This window comes from Aedes aegypti, chromosome 2, assembly GCF_002204515.2.
Source record: "Aedes aegypti strain LVP_AGWG chromosome 2, AaegL5.0 Primary Assembly, whole genome shotgun sequence".
Taxonomy (NCBI): domain Eukaryota; kingdom Metazoa; phylum Arthropoda; class Insecta; order Diptera; family Culicidae; genus Aedes; species Aedes aegypti.
In genome coordinates this window covers 62,202,784-62,222,948 of record NC_035108.1, presented here as the reverse complement: position 1 = coordinate 62,222,948, position 20,165 = coordinate 62,202,784, and the positions used below count along the sequence as shown (strand labels likewise).

Genomic DNA, 20,165 nt, shown 5'->3' with positions numbered 1-20,165 from the left:
TGAAACGTCGATTGTAACCATTCGACAATCACCGTCCTAATCATGCACACCTTGGTCAAATCAATCTCTTATCGGTCCCATAAAGTAACCCGAATCGTTATCTATCGGATGAAACTCAAACTGCGATAAAAAAAAGCGAACCGATTCAGTCATGCGTAAACACTCGAAACAATCGAAAGGAGGCCATTTGAAGTGACGTAGATATAGTGTGGCATCCGAACGAAAAGTACTCTAAACTGTGATATTATATCGGCGCAATGATTCGCTCAACGTCGGAAGAATCGGACCGTGACGCCGCGACGGAGATGCGCTCCCACATCCGATACCACCCGCTCAAGTCGCGCTCGAAAGCTTTCGTGCTGGCCAGTGCGGTGTTCTCGAATACCTTCATCCGCAAGTATGGCATTTTCAGTGTGATTCTGTGCCTGGGGCTGGGCTATCTGTTCTACACCCGGGTTCTGTACGTGAGTAAATTATCTGGAGTCTGGACAGGTAATCAGCAAAACGTGTTAATCGATTTCTGATTTTCAGCAACAATATATTTACCAAACCCTGCCTCTCTACCAAAAAAGCATTCGATTGCGATTGGGACACTCGGAAAACTTCAGTAATCAGATAGATCGTTGGAAACCTATTGGTAATCAATCGGATCGCCTTCAAATCTTTTCAGCGTTTTTCGATCCCCGATTGGAGATTGTTCGTGAGTGAATTCTTATCAGTCAGTGTTTAATCTGATTACAAGCCAGTTTGATTGCAGATAATTTTAGAGTTACTGATGGAACATTGCCATTCGGAAGCGTACGAATATTCAGCATTCTTCCATTGAGAATCAGACGCCAGGAAGTCTACTGTCACTTCAAGTGAGTGAGTGCTGAAGACGATCGATGAAACATTAGTCATCATTAGACATGTCGAATTCCAGGTATGCAAGCAACAGAACAGTATGGCATCGAGCCGACCAGGTGGAGTCTATCCATGAAAATTTCGGAATGGAATTTTCCGCTTCGTATGTGGTATGCAAACTGGTCGGCAATAAACACCAGGTTGATATTGAGGTACCGGTAGAAGTTGGAATAACCTACGGTCCGGAGGAGACTATGGTGCAGCCAACTAGTTTCGTTGGGATACAGTAAGTAGATTAGTTTTCAACGTATGGATCATATGGGATCTGAACAGTTTATCATAGGATTTCATTGTTATGTTGAGCAGCTGTCGACGTATAGTTCTTCGAACTTCATATTTCCGCGAACAAAATTGGATCGCTTTGTCACACCTAGACAACTGTGATTTGCTACTAATGATAACAAACCATTTCACCCAAATACGACTGTTTATATAGAAAGGCCTCAAGCATACGATTTTAGTCGTAAGACATACAAGAATGTACACATGAGTAATTTATTTTTTATCGATATCAAATATAAAACAGTCTACAATCGGAAGAATATATAACTTACAAAGATGTATATCGAAAGATGAATAATATTTAAACACGTATTCACCGAAGCATTCCACTGACTGAAATGATGAAAACATATATATCGACTAGAACACCTGCCAGTTTCTTTGTCCCTGGGTTCGGGATAAAACATGCTTGTCCCAGGAAATCCCGGACTTACAGGGCATACCGAATATAGAATATAGAATTTTCGTACTTTTAGCAAAGCTAGAACATTTCATCGGCTATCTGAGGTGCTCATGGGGTTCAGATTCAGTGGTTCTCACTCAATGGAGGGAAATAACTATGTACCTTTAGGGGTTGTACACAGATTATGTCACGCTTTTCGTATGATTCCTCCGATGATTTTGTAAGGCTTGTCACGCTTGTCTTGTGCACTTCCCGGTCCTCTTGGAGCGTGACCAAGTCAGATGCCCCCCATGAACTATCTAATGGTATTAATTCAGGGGGCTGAGGGTTTGTTGATGTCTCTACGCCTTTTCATCACCTCTTGCTTCATTCGATCTGACTGCAATTTGGTTCTTCAAAATCTCTCACGTTTTGGGGCCGATACGATAGATGCTACTCCGTTTTTTGGTGCGCTTGACTCCATTGTTCTGCTCGTCATGCTTTTCGGACAAATCGGTTGGATGCCGAGGTCGGTCTTGCGATTCCAGTTGAGGGGTAACTTCCGGTTCGCAAGCGCACCGACGACCCAAAGCCTGCGGTTCGTCGTGATCGATACTACTTGGCTTAGTTCTCGACGGAGAAGCTAGCCTACTCCAATGAAGATTTCCCCGATGGAGGAATATCTCCCGAAACCGGTCACGTTACGCGTTGTTCATACTCTAATGTTTGCCGATGCCAGAGTCTGTCCAGAGATTCCGCACTGGTACTCCGACGACTCAAGCCGGTGATACGCTCGTATTAATCAGAATAGCCTCCGACGGTGGATCTCTGACAAAGATTTCCTCGGCAGTGGAAGATCTCCTGAACCGATGCTATCCTGGCAGATGCTGAGGTCGGTCCTGCGATTCCGGTGGAAGGGAGCTTCTAGTTCAAATGCACCCCAACGGTCATTTACCGGTGCGACTACACGATCTACTCAGCTAGCTTCCGACGGTGGAGTTAGCCTACTCCAAAGCTGGCCGGGCAGGAAACTCAGTCTAGTCCTCGACGGAAGATCTAGTCTACTCCGATCGATTCCGATGGCCTTCTTGAGAGACTGACTTGTCGATTTCCGAAGTCGGTCCGACGATTCCGATGGGAGGGTAACTTCCGGTTCATCGGCTGGCATATTGGTTATCATATTCCAAAGACCGTTCGCTTATCATTTCGTGTGCCACTCTTTATACGCTGAACTATTCACCGAAAGCAGCCGCCACCGTATTTCATACTTTGTTGGCCCCCGGGCAGTCGAAGACAACATGCTCTAGCGTTTCTGCTTGAAGCAGTATCCGTGACCCGATAGGAACTGTGTCTGGATTCGCTAGATTCGGGAAAAGTCTGTAGATCCACCTTCCTATCTCGGAAGCATCCCAATCTTGTAGCCACTTAGCCAGCGAACGAATTCTTGCCAATTTCCTCGCAGTGTTGTGAAAATTCAATTTCTCACAACTCACGCTTAAGCTTTTTCATGTGTGAGTTGTCAATCACTCAGCAGTCAAAAAATCATGGATGAGTTGGCTCACCTTTTTGACTCATTGACTCGTATTTCCACAGTTTATTAGCACACGGCAATAATTTCTTGTTAGTCTGGTAAAACTATAGTAATCCTTTCTAACGTAAACAACAACATTCGGGTTTCACGAGTTTTTGACGCGTTTTGCGACTGAATCATTTATAACGGTTTGAGTTGATTGAGTTGATTTTGCATCAAAATCTCAAGCGTGAGATTTGCGAAGCAGATCTCTAATGAGTTTGCTCTCACGGGAGAGCGTATTGATTGTGATTTGAGTGTCAACACTGCTTCCTCGCCTGCCTGGTTTCTCTTCTCTGATAGCAGTCGATGTCTTCGGCCGCCTCCGACTCCGACGATATAGTCCTGTAGGCGCTGACCACTCTCATGGTAAAGAGTTGGAACAGTTCCTTAACTTTCCAGTCGTCGCGCGGTTTGTTGTGAACGAAAAGCGAGGTTTTTTCAGCAGTGTTGTACAAAATACAACAGCGCGACGACTGAAGTGTTAAGCATGGTAAAGAGTCGGAAGCCTTGAGAGAAGCTCAAACAGCTAATTCTGGAAGTTGTTAGCAGTTGCATATTTGTGCTCCGGGGGCTCGGGTCAGTACCTTTGACGGGTGCCCTTGCTACAAAATGAATGGGATTAGCGTTCATTGGAAAGTTTTGTATCATGAAAATAAAGTATCGGGAAAACTCCGAAAAAGTTGTAATATTGTAACTCGAAATTGCGTTGAATAAATCAGCTGTATAAAATACTTGGAAAAATATACTTAATGACAAATAACATGGAATTTTGAATGAATCTTTCTCAATAAAATCCTAAATTCAAAAAGCTCCCGTTGAAATCTAGACTATACAGTGGCACGGAAACTTAACTTGATAAAACCTTGCCAACAATATTTCGCCAATTCACTCGGTTCATGGTCGCTTCTCTCCACCCTCGACAGCGACCAACGCTCTCCAGGTCCTGGTGCACCTGGTCAATCCACCTAGCTCGCTGCGCCCCAAGCCTTCTTGTTCCGACCGGATTTGTGGCGAAAACCATCTTTACAGGGCTGTTGTCCGGCTTTCTTGCAACATGCCCTGCTCAGTGTATCCTTCCAGCTTTAGCCACCTTCAGGATTCAAAAAAAAACCCAAGAGCTTGCAAGTCCTCCTCGAGCATAGTCCACGTCTCATGCCCGTAGAGAAGTACCGGTCTTGAAAGCGTTTTGTACATCCTGCATTTGGTGCGGGGGTGCATCTTTCTTGACCGCAGTTTCTTCTGGGGTCCATAGTACTCACGACTTCCTCTGATGATGCGCCTTCGTATTTCCCGACTTATATTGTTGTCAGTCGTCAGCAAGGATCGGAGGTAGATGAATTCGTCCACCACCTCGCAGGTATCCCCGTCTATCGTGACACTGCTTCTTAGGCGGCCACTGTCACGCTCAGTTATACCTACCAGCATATAATTTGCTTTCGGCGCATTCACCATAAGCCCGACTGATTCGCAATTCAAGCGGGTGAACAAATCTACCACCGTTTCAAATTTTCTTCAATAATATCCATGTCGTCCGCGAAGCAAACAGATTGTCCGGATCTCGTGGAAATCGTGCCTCGACACCATCAAGCGCATGACACCTTCAAGCGCAATATTACACCTCCTGCAGCGCAATGATTTCGAAACCGTGGGTTTTGAATACCACGTACCGAGTTTCCCATCGCTAGTCTATTTCCGTCGCTGTAGTCTTTGTCGATTGTTCTGGTCCGTATTCTCTCGTTGACGTTCCTGTGCAGATGTGTTTTTACGGTTGGCTTGCAAGGCCAGACACCTACCCCCTAGATTTCCGGAGGACCATTCTCCCTACATACACGCAGAAAATTCTTGCACGATTGACATAACTTTTCCGATAGTTGCTTTATCATGCCTGGATACAATTGTTACAAGCATATTGTCGGTACTTCTAACCTGACAGTATGGTTTGCCCAATCGCTTTTGCTTTTGTTTCTGTCTTCTATCACATGAATATTTCAGTTATATTATTGTTGAATCAGCTTTCCGCACTTTATAACCTTGAGACGTTATGAGCTGTACCGCAAAAAACCGCTGTTTACCAACAAGCGATGTTGGAGTAGATGTAAGCTAATGCGCCCTCACTCACAAGATAGTGGTTTGTATTCCTGCTCCCATACTTATTTACGTTTTGACGCATTTTTGTAATGTCGATAAAGAAGATTCGTGCCAGTTTTGACAACACAACATCAACAATAATACCATTGTCATGATTGTATATTGACGGATTTCACGCCAACTCGACACGCGATTGGCAGCACCCCTTCAGAATTCAATAAAACTTTCTGGATGTCAAAAGTATGTGAAACTAAGATACTTTGCGTACTTTGTTTTTTTTTTCAAAATCGATCTAGACTGACATTTGGAAAGGGTCAAAGTTTTTTTTACGTATAACTCGAAAACGGCAAGACCTACAAAAAAGTGTTGTATGGGGGAATGTCGTGAAATTTCCTGAAGTTGGAGAAAACAATTTTGAAAAAAAAATAACAACACATTTTCTACACTAAAAAAAAAATATTCAAAACTTTAAAGTCGATTTAAAAGAAAATGGTCATTTCAGATTTTGATCGTCCTTAAGCAAAAAGTTTCGTAATTAAATTTACTAAAAGTCGTCCATACATTGCAAACTGGGCATATTCTAGAGAAAAAAGTTTTTCTAACTTCGAATTTTTTAAGTCCAAAACTGAATTTTTTTTTCAAAGATTTTGTTTTAAACCGTCAAATATGATCGTGTTTTCAAGTGATAAATGAGTTTGAATCAGAAAATAAATTGTATTTTTATTGAGAATAGTTAAAAACGAATTTATACAGTGATTATGTTTTATAAATGAAGGCAATCAATGGACTTCGCCTCTGCCTATGAGGAAATCAACTCCGTCTAACAATCCGACGGATTTTGATGGTTCGAAAGGCATCACAACAGTATTGCAAACATTGAAAAACAACCTTATCCATATCCCATTAAATTCTCTTCTAGAAAAAGTGTTGTAAAAAAAACTTAGTAAACGTACCTGCCTTAAACGCCAGATGAATAAAAAATAATGAAAAAAGTTGATAAGCTCATAACTCATGATTTTATTTGCAAATAACAGTCTTCTTTTCTACGAAACAAAAAAGACAAAAAAGCGTCAAGGACGAAGGTTAAATACTGGTAATTAGCAACTTTTCTGAAAATTATAACGCTGCTCAAGGATATCACTGGAATAATACCCCAGCAACGATACACCAATTCTAGATTTACCATAAAAAAGATAATAAATTGGAAAATGTTAGTTTTATTATAATATCAGACCCATGACACAGTAGCAGTTCAGCTATTTATTTCAAAATTGATAAATTTTGTTAAACAAATCAAAAGTTATTTTTAAGTCATATGGAGCTGCAGCTCATTATAAAAAAAAATGCCAGCTTATGTAATTTCAAGAAAATACATGGATTGGAAGCAGAGTGGCACTTTTTGCCTCATCCCACGGCAAAGCCCCTGTGACGCTATTGGTGGCACTCTCAAGCGAATGGCAAAAAGAGCAAGTCTTGCAAAATACTATGGAAACACAAACTGTCTCTGGTACCCAAAAATATCATTGTTTTATGCCAATTCAGAGGATGAACCAAAAATATTCAATTTATTCAGTAAAGCCCAAAAATAATGTAAATATTCATGTGCAGATACTACGATTTAGGATATATGGCAATAATAAAAATAAAAACAAACCAAGACTTTTTTTCATAAGCATAACATTTCCAGACACCTGTTAAGATTGGCTTTGACCAAATAAGAAATTAAATATTATTGTGATATCTTTCCAACCATAAAAAACCCATCGGATTTTTAGAAGGAGTTGATTTTCTCATAAGCGGTATGGTGCGAGATCAATTGAATTTAATCAAAAAAACTGTATAATTTCGTTTTATTTAGTAGTTAAACTCCCAATAAAACAAATATAATCTATTGTGTGATTAAAACTCATTTATCACTTGAAAATATGATCAGACTAGACTATTTAAAGCGAAATTAAAATTAAATAAAAAATTCAATTTGGACTTAAAAAATTCGATGTTAGAAAAACCTTTTTCTCTAAAATATGCCCAATTTGCAATGTATGGACGACTTTTAGTAAATTTAATTACGAAACTTTTTGCTTAAGGATGATCAAAATCTGAAATGGCCGTTTTTTTTTAAATCGACTTTAAAGTTTTGAATCATTTTTTTTTCAGTGTAGAAAATATGTTTTTATTTTTTCAATATTTTTTTTCTCAAACGTCAGGAAATTTCACGACAGTCCCCCATACAACACTTTTTAGTAGGTCTTGCCGTTTTCGAGTTATACGGGTTTATAAAAAAAAGAAATAAAAAAACTGGGACTTAAAAATTTCGATGTTATAAAAATTTTTTTCTCTAAAATATGCCCAATTTGCAATGTATGGACGACTTTTAGTAAATTTAATTACGAAACTTTTTGCTTAAGGATGATCAAAATCTGAAGTGGCCGTTTTTTTTTAATCGACTTTAAAGTTTTGAATATTTTTTTTTTCAGTGTAGAAAATGTGTTTTTATTTTTTTAATATTTTTTCTAAAACGTCAGGAAATTTCACGACAGTCCTCCATACAACACTTTTTTGTAGGTCTTACCGTTTTCAAGTTATACGGGTTTATAAAAAAAGTAAAAAAAAAACTTTGACCCTTTCCAAATGTTAGTCTAGATCGATTTTGAAAAAACAAAGTATGTAAAGTATCTTAGTTTCACATAGTCTTCACAGCCAGAAAGTTTCATTGAATTCTGAAGGGGTGCTGCCAATCCCTTTGACGAGTTGGCGTGAAATCCGTCATTAATAATGAGTCAATCATATCTATGATTGATTCAATATTAAGCCTGTTCTCCCTGACATGGAGAACAGACGCTGTTGTGAGCCGCTCCTAACATGGAGTACAGACGCTTCAGGTTTGCAGAAGCAAAAGCTAAAGCAAACCCCCCCTTCCCTGTCAGCATACGACCAAAATTTCCACCGGGGTTGGTTACCCGATCTTCTCCAATGTTGCTCGTACCCCGGCCAGTACGACGAGGAGGTAGGGATAAGAGTTGCTGGGCAAGAGGCTAAGGACCGCACAAAGGGGTCTATTTTATTCCTGCAGGTACGCGAGGTACCAATGGTACGCTATGCTCAGCCATTTACCGTGCCAAGCATATTTGGAAATATTCCTTCTTTTCTAGGCTCACGATTATTGTATTCAGCAATTTTTTTTGTTATTTCAATAACATTCTGCATCAGGTTTGTAACAACCCATGTTCGATAAAATCTTCATATCATTATAACATACGCTGACGATGTCATTTTAGACACCCATCTTAACTTTTATCAAACAATCAATACAGAATGACGATTGAAATACACGGCTTGTCTGGTAGAACAATATTATCACAAAAAATAGGCATCGGTAAATCTTTCGCCATTCGTAAATATAGGTTTTGAGCGTTCATTTGACGTGTTCCCCATGAAAATCCACCGAGGGACCCCGATAATTTTTTTTTTATTTTAAATTGTTGTTTCTTAAAGCACACTATTTTCAAATGTTATCATGGTTAAAGACAGCTTTTTTTTCTCTCAAGCTTGATTGCGTGCGTGCGTGCGTGTGTTTACAATCCACCGCCCACTGACCGGCAGTGCTTTTATGGAAGAAATTTGTTTGCACCTATTTATCGAGACACTCAGATGTCTATATAGATGCAGACAACTTTAGCCCTGGAGATGGAAGGTGACAGCTCAACTGCACCACACACTACTGTCGCACGATTCGCACTACTTATTAATCACCGTCCAACGCGCACAAAACATCTAAAAGCGTCTGTTTTCACATCACAAGTAACTTTCTTTACATTGTTTTCCGGGTGGCATAGCTCCATCAGTCGAATCAATTTTCCACCGGACGAACTTTTAAATGACGCGTAATCGAGATAATTCTCTGCTGAAACACATTTTTCTCACAATTCGATACTTTTCTTCTAAATATTTTCCGGGTGGCATAGCACTACCCGTCGTTTTGATATTTTCACCGGTCGATTAAGAAATAATGAGGACTAGAGATAAAACGCGGCAGCAAATACAAAACACATCCACCCGCGCGCACAGCCTGCTGCGATCCTCCTTTTTCTCTCAAGCTTGATTGTAGCCTAAATTTCAATTGAAAGTTGATTAAACAAACCTATATAAGGTTACATGTTGTAATGGACAAAACTGTCCTATGTGATCTTGTGGATTTTATAAGCCATAGGACACTTATCTGTACAATGGAAGTACACACTCAGTTGAGTTCAACTAGTTTTCATTCTTTTACCGAGATCCGAGTGGTCAGCAAATGAATTTTAACTGATATGTTAGCCATAAATCATTTTAATTTAAAGCAGCAACTTTTGTGTCGCTTACATCAAACGTCACTTTTACTGAGATGTCAGCAAACAACCTTTATCCGAGATTTGCACAGCTGAAGTCTGCATTTTGATTTAAGTGTGTATTTGATTCTAGCGTATAACTGTTCCTTTTCATGATTAGAATACATTAACTTTCTCTTTCTTCTGTCTTGAATTACACCCCTATTGAAACAAAGCAAGCTTCTCAGCTTAGAGTTCTTCGATTACTTATTAACTGATAATTTGTTTCGCCAATCGTTCATTAATGTTTTCATTGATGGATGTAAGAAAAATATTCTCGACTGATGATATCGAACAAACCAGCCTGGAAAAAATTCTACGTGATTCATAACCATTTTACGTAGCTTTTCAATGTCAAAATCCGTACAAATTCAAGCTGAAAACGATTGATACGAAATAGTGCTCTTTCAAACCATTTTTTCACATTAAAGAAACTTGCTGCTGTGATAAAATTTTCATATTTTTTCACAATTAACCCATATAGGCCTGAGTGAAAGCAAAAATACTGAAACCCTCACCGCTCAGAGAATTCTTAACGGATTCAAAAGATATTTTGTCAGTTCACTGGCCCACATATTTAGTTTCAAAAAGTGGCCAGAGGAACTCAGAAATATTCCTGTGGCCGGAGTTATTCCGGTGGGTCTCTGGGTCAAGTCGGGTAAAAAAGGGGTATTTTTTGGGACATGCCAAGTTACCTTTATTTATTTGCAATGACAATCATTTTTATTTGCATAAATCATTAGGATCTGATATTCAACATTATAAATGTAGAGTTTTGCACCGTTTAAAATATACCGGATGTGGCCATTCGGACGTAATGCCCGGAAGAACCGGCTCTGGATTCGTTGGATACTAAACCGTTTTAATGCTCGAAAAGTAGAAATCAAACGTAATCGTGCACTCAAATGCGTTCCCATAAGCTTGACACAGATGTTCAGAGACAAATTGGCCTCTTTATCATAAGTTTGAGGCGTTCCAGGACCCGAAAATGGTCATTTGTATGATTAATCAAATGCAAAACTCATAGTTATCCAATTCAATCGTTTCTCAAAAGGTTTACACTGACGCAATTTTCATAAAATTCCGTCATATAGTGGCCACATTATAACCGATTCCGGAAATTATATGTGTCTTGAAATTTGCCTAACTCCAGGGGCACAAACGCACAGTACCCTTCTCACCCGACCTGACCCAGTGATCCACCGGAATAACTCCGACCATAGGAATATTTCCGCGTTCCTCTGTCCACTTCTAGAAACTAGATATGTGTACCAGTATACTGACAAAAAATCATTTGAATCCATTAAGAATTCGCTGAGTATTGAGGGTTTTAGAATTTTTTCCTTCACTCAGGCCTATACGGGTTAATATGATACACAAAGATGCTTGATTTACTAGTTTGGTATCGGAAAAATGAAGGAGAGGATATAAGTCCTTCAGTCTGTTAAAAATTTGTTTTTTTCATTTTGTATAATGGTTGACTGCCGTTCTACGCATATTTGTCCCACGGTCTATAAGGTTTACAAATAACATGGGACATTAAGCGTTGAATGGCAGTTGATGTGCTAGTAGACTAGAGATGGGCGAACCGTTCGCGAACGGTTCAAAAGAACTAGTTCTGAACGATTGAGTCGTAGTTCTTTTTTTGAGAACAATAGTTCAACAAGAACGGATTACTGAACGTCAACTACAAATGAACGAACGCAACGAACGTGGATCAGAGAACCGTTCGGTATGCATTCTTCCATCGTTCTCGCCGATCGAAAGGCAAAGAGAAACGAATCGAATGAATAACGATTCACTCCACCAGGCTTGGGAGCTATGACCACAATTTACCACAGTTCATCGATTCTGCCAGTTAACCAAAACACAAAGCAGCAGCAACATTAATACCATCAGGCGTTGCGCTGCCAACGGTTCACACACTGCTTGAATGTGTTTGTCTCTCCATTATGATCGTTTTTGGGCAGCCTTTCCGAGGTGAATGATTGAAAAAAAATTAAATAAATAAATCGCTAATTGAAATCTTGCGATACATATGAACAAGTTCAATTTAATGCTGCCTTTATCGAGCAAAAATACAAACCCCGATAACCGCAAAAATCGTGTCACCACTTTGCTCAAGTCATTTCGCATTCGGGTTTGAAAAACGTTGGGAAGAAGAAGAATACAGTTTTAAAGAGTCGTAATTTTTTTGTTTTGTTTTGAACAGTCATGGTTTATTTTGGATTCTGATGGTCGTGTACAAACATGTAAATGTAGATGCGGTAAATGTTTGCTACAGTACTTTTTCCATCCCTGCACTCCACTCTTGGCATGCCACCTTTCGTCCATAAGACGCTGGTAACGATTCGATGCAGCGTTGCCAACCTTCTAGATTTGTCTGGAATATTCCAGATTTTTGACGACCCCCCTTTTTACAAAAATGTGGAAGATCCAGATAAAATTTGTAATGAATTTGTAGGGTTATGTTAATAATTTGTAAGGTTCTCCATATGCGACATAAGCGATGCCGACTTTTCCAGACAAATCTTCAAAATCTTCCAGATTTTTGAAAAATTGACTTGGCATCCCTGATTTGATGCGACGAATGAGGAATGATTGAAATGTGTTTGTGTGAGTGATGATTCCTCGTCGCTACGCTTCAATCATTCCATTCATTCAATGTTTGCCTGGAATAGCTGGATAAGGTGGTTAAGTATGGACGGACAAGGCTTGGCGCGCAAAGGAAAGCGTAATGAAAGAACTTATTTTTTCATTTAATAGTTTATCTAACATTTAATCGTTTATATCGCAGTTGTTATGAAAGTTTTCCTGTCTGTGGTAGTTCTATCGGAGACTCTTAAAAGCATTTTATCAAAGATTCAAAGATTCCTATCTTAGTATGCTTGCAGAGAAATAATAATTTGAAAATCAACTGAAAACAGTCATGATCGTGGAAATATCATTGAAGTTGATTGATAATGTTTCAGTGAAAATCAGTAAGGTCAGCTGCGGAAGTCTTTAATTAAACCGTAAATCGAAAAGTTTTATTTAAAATAACAATATGTACTAGTTTTTAAATAATGCATTTTGTTTAATTTTTTTAGCACACATTTTCCAATCAATAAAAAAATCGTAACTTAGTTGAATATTCTGACTTTGACTTAAAAATCTTTTATGAGTCGTAATACATTATTCTTAAGTCGAAAATTTAAAAAAAATATTTTTCAATAGAACGAAAGAACGGTACAAAAGAACTTGTTCAATTTAAAGAACGGAACGAACAGGAACTGTTCATTAAAGAGCACTGTTTTGCCCAGTAGACGATAGAACGGGGAAGGTGGAATATATAATTCAGTAATTTTTCCAATAAAATTTTCAATTCCAAATATTTTTGATATCTAATGGATCAGTAACCTTGTGATAGCATACAGGGTACGCCATCTTTTATGTCGGTGTGTAAACATTGAACAACTTTGACTTCTATGATCCGATTGATTTGGTTTGAAATATTTGGAAACGTCAATTCAGTACAATTTTAACGATAATAGCTTTATACCGAAACAACATGTCAAAATATTGACTCTTTGAATTGAAAATAGTCTTGCAGTTCTGTTAACTCAACAACTTTATATCCTTGAATATATCGTGGTCAACAGATACCAACTGGCTTCATAAATAAGCAAAAATGCCACATCTGAGCAACAGAAAATCTCTTCCTGATTCAAAAAACGCCATTTCATGAGCAAATAGTAACAGTTTGGATCAGCATTCACGTCAAAAAAATCATTGAATCATTTTTTTTTTTCCAAACAGTACGAAAAAGTTGATGGAATTCAATATCCTTGATAGATTGCTCATTATGTCTGCCTGCAAATTTGCGAAAAAGGTCTTGACTGTTACTGACTTCAATAAGACGGCGCTCTATGTCTCACTGCACATCAAATGTTTCAGTTTCTGCATCGGAAATTCCATGGACATCTGCTTTTAAAAAGAAGGGACATATGATTTGATTTGAGCGGTTCCACGCGAAATCGTCCATAAAATGCTGAAATCTGACATGTACCATTCCGATTTGGATGAAACTGCGCAGATGTATTAAGTATATGAGACGAAAATTATCTCATATAATTGGAGATCGTTTAGAATCGAGAGTAACTTCTGATACGGGCGTAAGTATTTTAAGCATCACCATTTAAAATAAATGTACCTCGAAAACCGTTTGTTATAGAGAAATAGTGTCTGAGGAGGGATGGTAGACAATCAAATAGGCTTTGTAAAAAAAATATACACTGAAAAATATATACTTTTATTTTCATGAAAAAATCAAAATTAAACCTTAAAACACAAATTGCAAAAAATAGGTATCTTCGTTTTTTTTTCAAATTTTTTCTGTAAAATTTCAATGTAAAACCAGATGTTTTAAGCACAGTTTCAACATGGTGCAATCTAAAATAAAAAAGTTTTTTTAAGAGCAACTTTTGGTGCATTTCTGAAAATTCAATTTCTGGCCGTAGAAAAGACGTTTTGATGCTGTAATATGATTCTTCATCCAAAAACAATTCAAAATGCTGATAACAATGATCTTCCTAAAACTAGCCGTTTTCTAGATATTTAGGATTCAATTATATTAATATCATAAAACTTAAGAAAATACGCCCGTTTCATAAGTTACTCCAGATGCTCCACCAACAATGTTACGTTTATCTCTTTCCACATTCATATCTCATGTTTTAAGGGCAGTTTCAACATGGTGCAATTTAAAATAAAAAAAAATTTCTAAGGGCAACTATTCTTGTATTTCTGAAAATTCAATTTCTGGTTATAGAAAAGGCGTTTTGATGCTGCAATATGATTTTTTTATCCAAAAACAATTCAAAATTCTAATATCAATGATCTTCCTATAAGTTACCGTTTCAAGATATTTGGGATTGAATTATGTTGATATCATAAAACTTAAGAAAATACGCCCGTTTCTTACATTATTCCAGATGCTCCATCAACAATGTTACGTTAATCTTAATGTATATTAATTTTATAAATGTTTACTGAAAGCCGCTAAGAAAATCCCCGGTGCAACTCATAACAGTCGAAAGCATCGAACTAAAGCATAAGATGGCGCGAAATGAATTCATTTACTTGGAATCGAAATGGTATTTTTACATTATCTTTTCCGTACAAATTGCCACACACTAGCGATGAAAACACAAATTTACATTCAGAGTTAAACCGCACATAAACACACACACATACATATACATTAGAATAAATATATTGTCACTTCAGTCCATTTTTTTATTCCATTTGGTCTTATAAAAACTGTAAAAAAAATTAGTTACATCGGTGAATCTATAATCAGCTCCAACAGTTCAAAGATTTTACTAGATTTTCTATGGGAAAACTTATTTTTGCAAAGAGAAATCGACAGAAGTCGTCCATTGAATTCCGAACACAGATGTCGATAGGATTTTTTACGATGAACATTTTCGAAGATTCCAATAAGCGCTATCGAGCGCCGCAACTATCGAACGTAATTATAGAGGTACTGTGCTGTATTCTAGCAACTGTATTTCACTGAGAATAATCATGATTTTTGTTAACCTTAATTTAGCATTGGATCCTTTTGCCACTGACTGGAGGCCAATCTTTTTTTACCGCGATTCCAAGAATCCTAATTGAAAAAGCCCATTCCTGGGATCAGCTGCACGCTTTCTCATTACACTCTCAACCTCTTCTCTAAACAAAACGGAGCTGAAACAAAAATGCACAATAAAGGCCCCCAGCGGCCAAGATAATTGTCGGCAATTTGCTCTTCTTCCGGAGCCATTTCCCTCGTCGCAAAACCCTGGTTCCCCGTACACAGCAAAAAATAAAATTATATTGGCTGACGTCCAATGTTAACTTGTGTTAATTGAAATATGATTGATGAAATAGCTTTAAAATTATGCGTTTTTATTATTAAAATCAACTACATTTTAGATGGACAAACATTAAGGCTAGGAATCGAAGCAAAACCTCAAGTTTTTGCTAGCACACATCTGGAAAACAGAACGTCCGTTCAAGCTGAAAGCTTGACCGATTGATCACCACCAGCGAGTGACCAATCGATTAAGTTTTCACATTGTGCGAGTGTTTAGGTCTCCAGCTTTGGGTTCTTGTAGTTTTACGGTTGACTTCAATTAATCTTCACCTTAAGGTGGTTCTAAAAAATGCGTATAATATGATCTGCATCTTTTGATCTTCCTCTTGTTTGATTACAAGCATGTCAAATAGTCTGTTTTGATATTTTTTTTGAAAAGTGTTGTATTTCAACTATATTAAAAAGTTTTCAAAACATTCAAAAACTTTGACATAGAAAAACAAAAGATAAGTAAAAAACAACTTTCAAGTGATTACTATAAAAAGTATACTATATCTTGGAAAGTGATGAAATTATGAACATTGTGTCTTCCATAAAGTTGTTTGAAACAGAATTATTACAGCGTGGTGAAAGAGTCGAAAGTGACTCTTTCTCACTAGTCAGGGTTAAAATCCCAGATTTTATTGTTAATCCCTCAGACTGGTTCTATCGATTGCTAGACTCCGATTTTCAACAGTCTTCGGATGATTTTGTACGTTTAAAACATGTAATTTACACCATATCTGAGACACGACTGATGCGCAGCTAAAATTACGTGATGAAACAATTTATTTTTTGCTGTGTATCCTTCGCACCATCCCGGCACCCTACAGCTGATTTCACTTAGTCTGTTAATTTCAGCTATCCCAGCCGGCATCAGGGCTTTCTGCTGCGGACGCCCCCCAGCCGGAAGTTGGCCATCTGCGTCGGCCCGGCCCATCACAATTACAGCAATGCGGCGCGAATCGTCGAGTTCGTCGAGTACTGGAAACTGCTCGGGGCAGAACGATTCTACTTCTACAATAAATCCATCACCGCCGAAGTGGACCGGGTGATGAGTTACTATCGGGAGCGAAACGTGGCCGAGGTGCTTCAGTGGAATCTGGAGGGTAAGTGTTTACTGCGAAATATCTAGGAAAGCTTTCTGAAGCCCCATTTGAAATGTTTGCAAATAATTACGCTTCAGGATTAGGTAGCACTTGATTTATTTTTGAAAGCACACGGTACAGCTGCCGTCAATTGTTCTCATTTTGATTTTCCATCAAATTTCCAAACCGAACAATCACTCCAGGCATCTCATTTCATACTTACCGTTGCAGGATATGAATTTGAACAGGAGCTGCGCTACGAAGGGATTTTCGCTGCCCTAAACGACTGTCTGTACCGGGCGACGCTGGTGGGAGATTTCCACTACACAGCTCTGGTGGATTTTGACGAATTTCTACTGCCGCTGTTTTTGCCGACCAACGCCACCACAGTCGAGGAAACACTGGTCCAGTATCTGGATCGCCGGGGGCGTTTCGATGTCCATTCGTTCAACTTCGAGACGGTATTCTTCTACGGGTTTTACGAGGAGGATTACTCGCAGCTTCCCGAATGGGGAAATAATACCTATCTGTACACGCAAGTTAGGACGCTCAGGACCAAGAAGCCACTGATGCACCACAATCGAAGCAAATATGTGGCGGTTGGGAGAAATGTAATCGAGGCAGGAAATCATTTCGTGTGGCAGGCGATGAAAGGTGAGTTAGAGTTAGGAACGTTAAATTTGAGGGATTCAAATGATTTTTTTAATTTTTTTAGACACCAGCGAACTACGCGTCCCGGAGGCAGAAGGTCTGCTGTTCCACTATCGGGAACTCTGCATAGGCTACGGCTGCGAAACGTTCGTGGAAGATGCACGTGCTCGTCGTTTTTCCAATGAAATTTACCACTCCGTTAACACCGTTTGTAAACGACTGTTCCCCGAAACGGCCGGTATCTGTCCGTTGGGGAGCGAATAACCTTCTGTCTGTGTAATTTTTCATTTTGAAAAGATAATTCAATTTACAAGGTTTTACTAAAAAATGTGTAAGAAAAATAAAAGAGGAGAGAATTTTTACGTGCCATAAAATTTTTGTTTTTGTATCTATACAAGAAGAGTTACTGGTCGAAAACTCCCAAACAAATTTTTACGTGATTATTGAACATCCCCTAGGGGCAAATATTTAAATAAATCCATCCAAAGAGTTTTTGATACTTTCATTGCCTTGAATGAAAGCTTTCAATCCACGTTTAGCAGAAAAAAGAACATTGTTTTTGTATTGAAAATTCGGATGGCGGACACTGGAGAACTTGCACCAGTATTCGCCATGGTTTCAATGACAATTCCACTTACGTTGATTTCTTATGGGGGTGACATATCAGGGGGTGACTAATCGGCTTCCTGAGCATGCAAGACTGTTGGGAAATCGCTCTTAGCGATGAGTTGGTTGAAATAACCATTTTAATTGTTAAAACGCACATCTGTGAGACCCCTTGTTCGAGATCAAAGGCTGGCCTCTCTGGCCATCTCTTCTCACCCTGAGATGTCCATCTGGTTTTTCTTGGGGTACCCTTCCGGTTCTCCCAGTTAGTTAAAGAACTATGTCAATGTACTAAAATTCACATTCAAAATTAATATAACTGAAGGGCTTAGAAGCGGGTGAAAGTGAGAAAAATCTAGTTTTGAGAAGTAGTTTTCTCGCAGGTATGTAATTGACATATCAAAAAAGTAACACATACAGCTTTTTTTTATTTGCAAAATATGTGATTTTCCCTTTTTTTTGTCGATTATTTTTTGAGCAATCTGTTTTTTGAATTGGTTTTGCATTTGTTCCAATTTTAGTTGGGCTTAGGTCAATTTTTTTATTATATTTTGTAATAATTTTGTAACAATGTGATGTACATCGAGAGCTCAAATTTTAAGTCAAATACGGCGCCGGCCACGTCCTTACGACCATCGGGGAAGGGAAGGATTGAGAGTTAGACAACAATGTCAACAATATGAGAAGTCTACCTACCTGTATGTATACCAAAATTATCACTACACAGAAAAAAATCGCGCAGTATTCAGAAAAATTTCGTTTTGTTTAGAAACATTTCGTGAGGATTTTAATTTCGTATCGGTTTTTACGGAATATTTCAATTGATCGTTTCGTTTCACTACGAACAGTTTTGAAAATTCGGCATATCTTTTCGTTTTGTATCGCCATGGAAAAAACTCATATCGCATACCCTTAGCATAAAGGGGACGATTTGTAATAAGTGTGGTTCCGGTTATGATAACATCTATCACGTAGTTTGGAAATATCCGGATATGGACGCCTCTAGAGTGCTACTTTTGGATACCCTTGTGGCCCGTAGTAGACAGCCCTATACTTCCGTTTTACGCATAATTGTCCCATGCTGCAAAATATGAAGACGAGAAAAATGTGATTAAAGATGTTGGCACATTTATGCTTTGTATTGATATAGGTTATGAAAAATTTGAAAAAAAAAGTTTCAGCGAAAAAAATATGAATATTGCTATTAAACTAAAAGTGGGACGGTTATGCCTAGAAATACCGTGTTTTGTAGGTAATTCCTACGCATAAGGGTCCCAATAACTGTAGCAGACTGATTTTAACCCAGCACACTGCTCTTGATGGTGGATTCACGACGTTAGGCATAGAGTTTTCAATTTTCCCGGGATTTGACTTCCCGGGAAACGGGAAATAAAATTTTCATTTCCCGGGAATTCCCGGGATCCCGGGAAATCCTTAAAACCTGTAAATTAAGCTAATTTGATGCAGTTCTTTGATTTTTTTTACATTTAATGTATATTATGGGCCCTCGACTTATAAGAGTCGATCGAAATGTCTCGACTGAAATCACTGTCGACCAAAAAATTCGCTCGACACGGCTCTGTCACTCGAGTTTTTCGACAGTTGTCATTCTATGTGACCGGATTACTATGGCAGTCGACGTGTGACTTCTGAAATATGCGTGCTTACTTTGATCGACAATGACTACAGATGAGTCACTTGAGATTGCTCGATTTTTAAAATAGACCCCTATATTTTAGAACAGTATATAAGCACGATTATTTCTCTTATTTGTGAGTAATTTATCTATGTTTCTACAAAAATTCTGTTGGCTTCGTTTTTTGATAGTTGAAGCCTTCATCAGGTCATGCTAGACAAATCATCCTCAATTCAAATAATACTTGCCAACATTTAGGAGTCTATTTTTGTAAATCGAACCATTTTATGTGACTCGTCTGCAGTCACTGTCGAACACAGTAGGCATGCATATTTCAGAAGTCACCCATCGACTACCATATTAATCCTGTCACATAGAGTGGACAGCTGTCGAATAATTCGAGTGACAGAGTCGTGTCGAGTGAAATTTTTTGGTTGGCAGTGACTTTAGTCGAGTCGTTTTTGATAGACTCGACTTATAAAATAGACCCCAAATCAATCATTTCAAACACTATAATAAAAACCAAATAGAGCCTTTCGCTAAAAATTGTGACTGTTACATTTGATAGAAACCGTAAGCGAGATGGATCAACGAGGTCCGAGCTCGTATAGAAAGCAACAAAAATATAGAAATCATAAAAAATCTATAAACCTACTCAAATCATGGAATAAATCCCTCGAAACCTCCTTTATATTGTATTGCATATGA

At 38.3% G+C, this 20,165-nt stretch overlaps 1 protein-coding gene across 1 annotated transcript; it reads left to right on the top strand.

Annotated features, from left to right (window-relative positions):
• Positions 1 to 134: 134 nt before the first annotated feature.
• Positions 135 to 17,589, top strand: LOC5577555. The gene is made up of 7 exons (XM_001663378.2): positions 135 to 464; positions 532 to 700; positions 758 to 860; positions 923 to 1,129; positions 16,338 to 16,585; positions 16,796 to 17,218; positions 17,280 to 17,589. The coding sequence occupies exons 1-7, from the start codon at positions 258 to 260 to the stop codon at positions 17,477 to 17,479; spliced, it is 1,557 nt and encodes a 518-aa protein (XP_001663428.2). The 5' UTR covers positions 135 to 257; the 3' UTR covers positions 17,480 to 17,589.
• Positions 17,590 to 20,165: the final 2,576 nt, after the last annotated feature.

Excerpts from the sequence above, each read along its gene's own strand:
- LOC5577555 (XM_001663378.2), top strand. The coding sequence starts at position 258 with ATGATTCGCTCAACGTCGGAAGAATCGGACCGTGACGCCGCGACGGAG. Across the intron at positions 861-922 it reads GAAGTCTACTGTCACTTCAA|GTATGCAAGCAACAGAACAG; the intron begins GTGAGTGAGTGC and ends GTCGAATTCCAG. Across the intron at positions 16,586-16,795 it reads GCTTCAGTGGAATCTGGAGG|GATATGAATTTGAACAGGAG; the intron begins GTAAGTGTTTAC and ends TTACCGTTGCAG.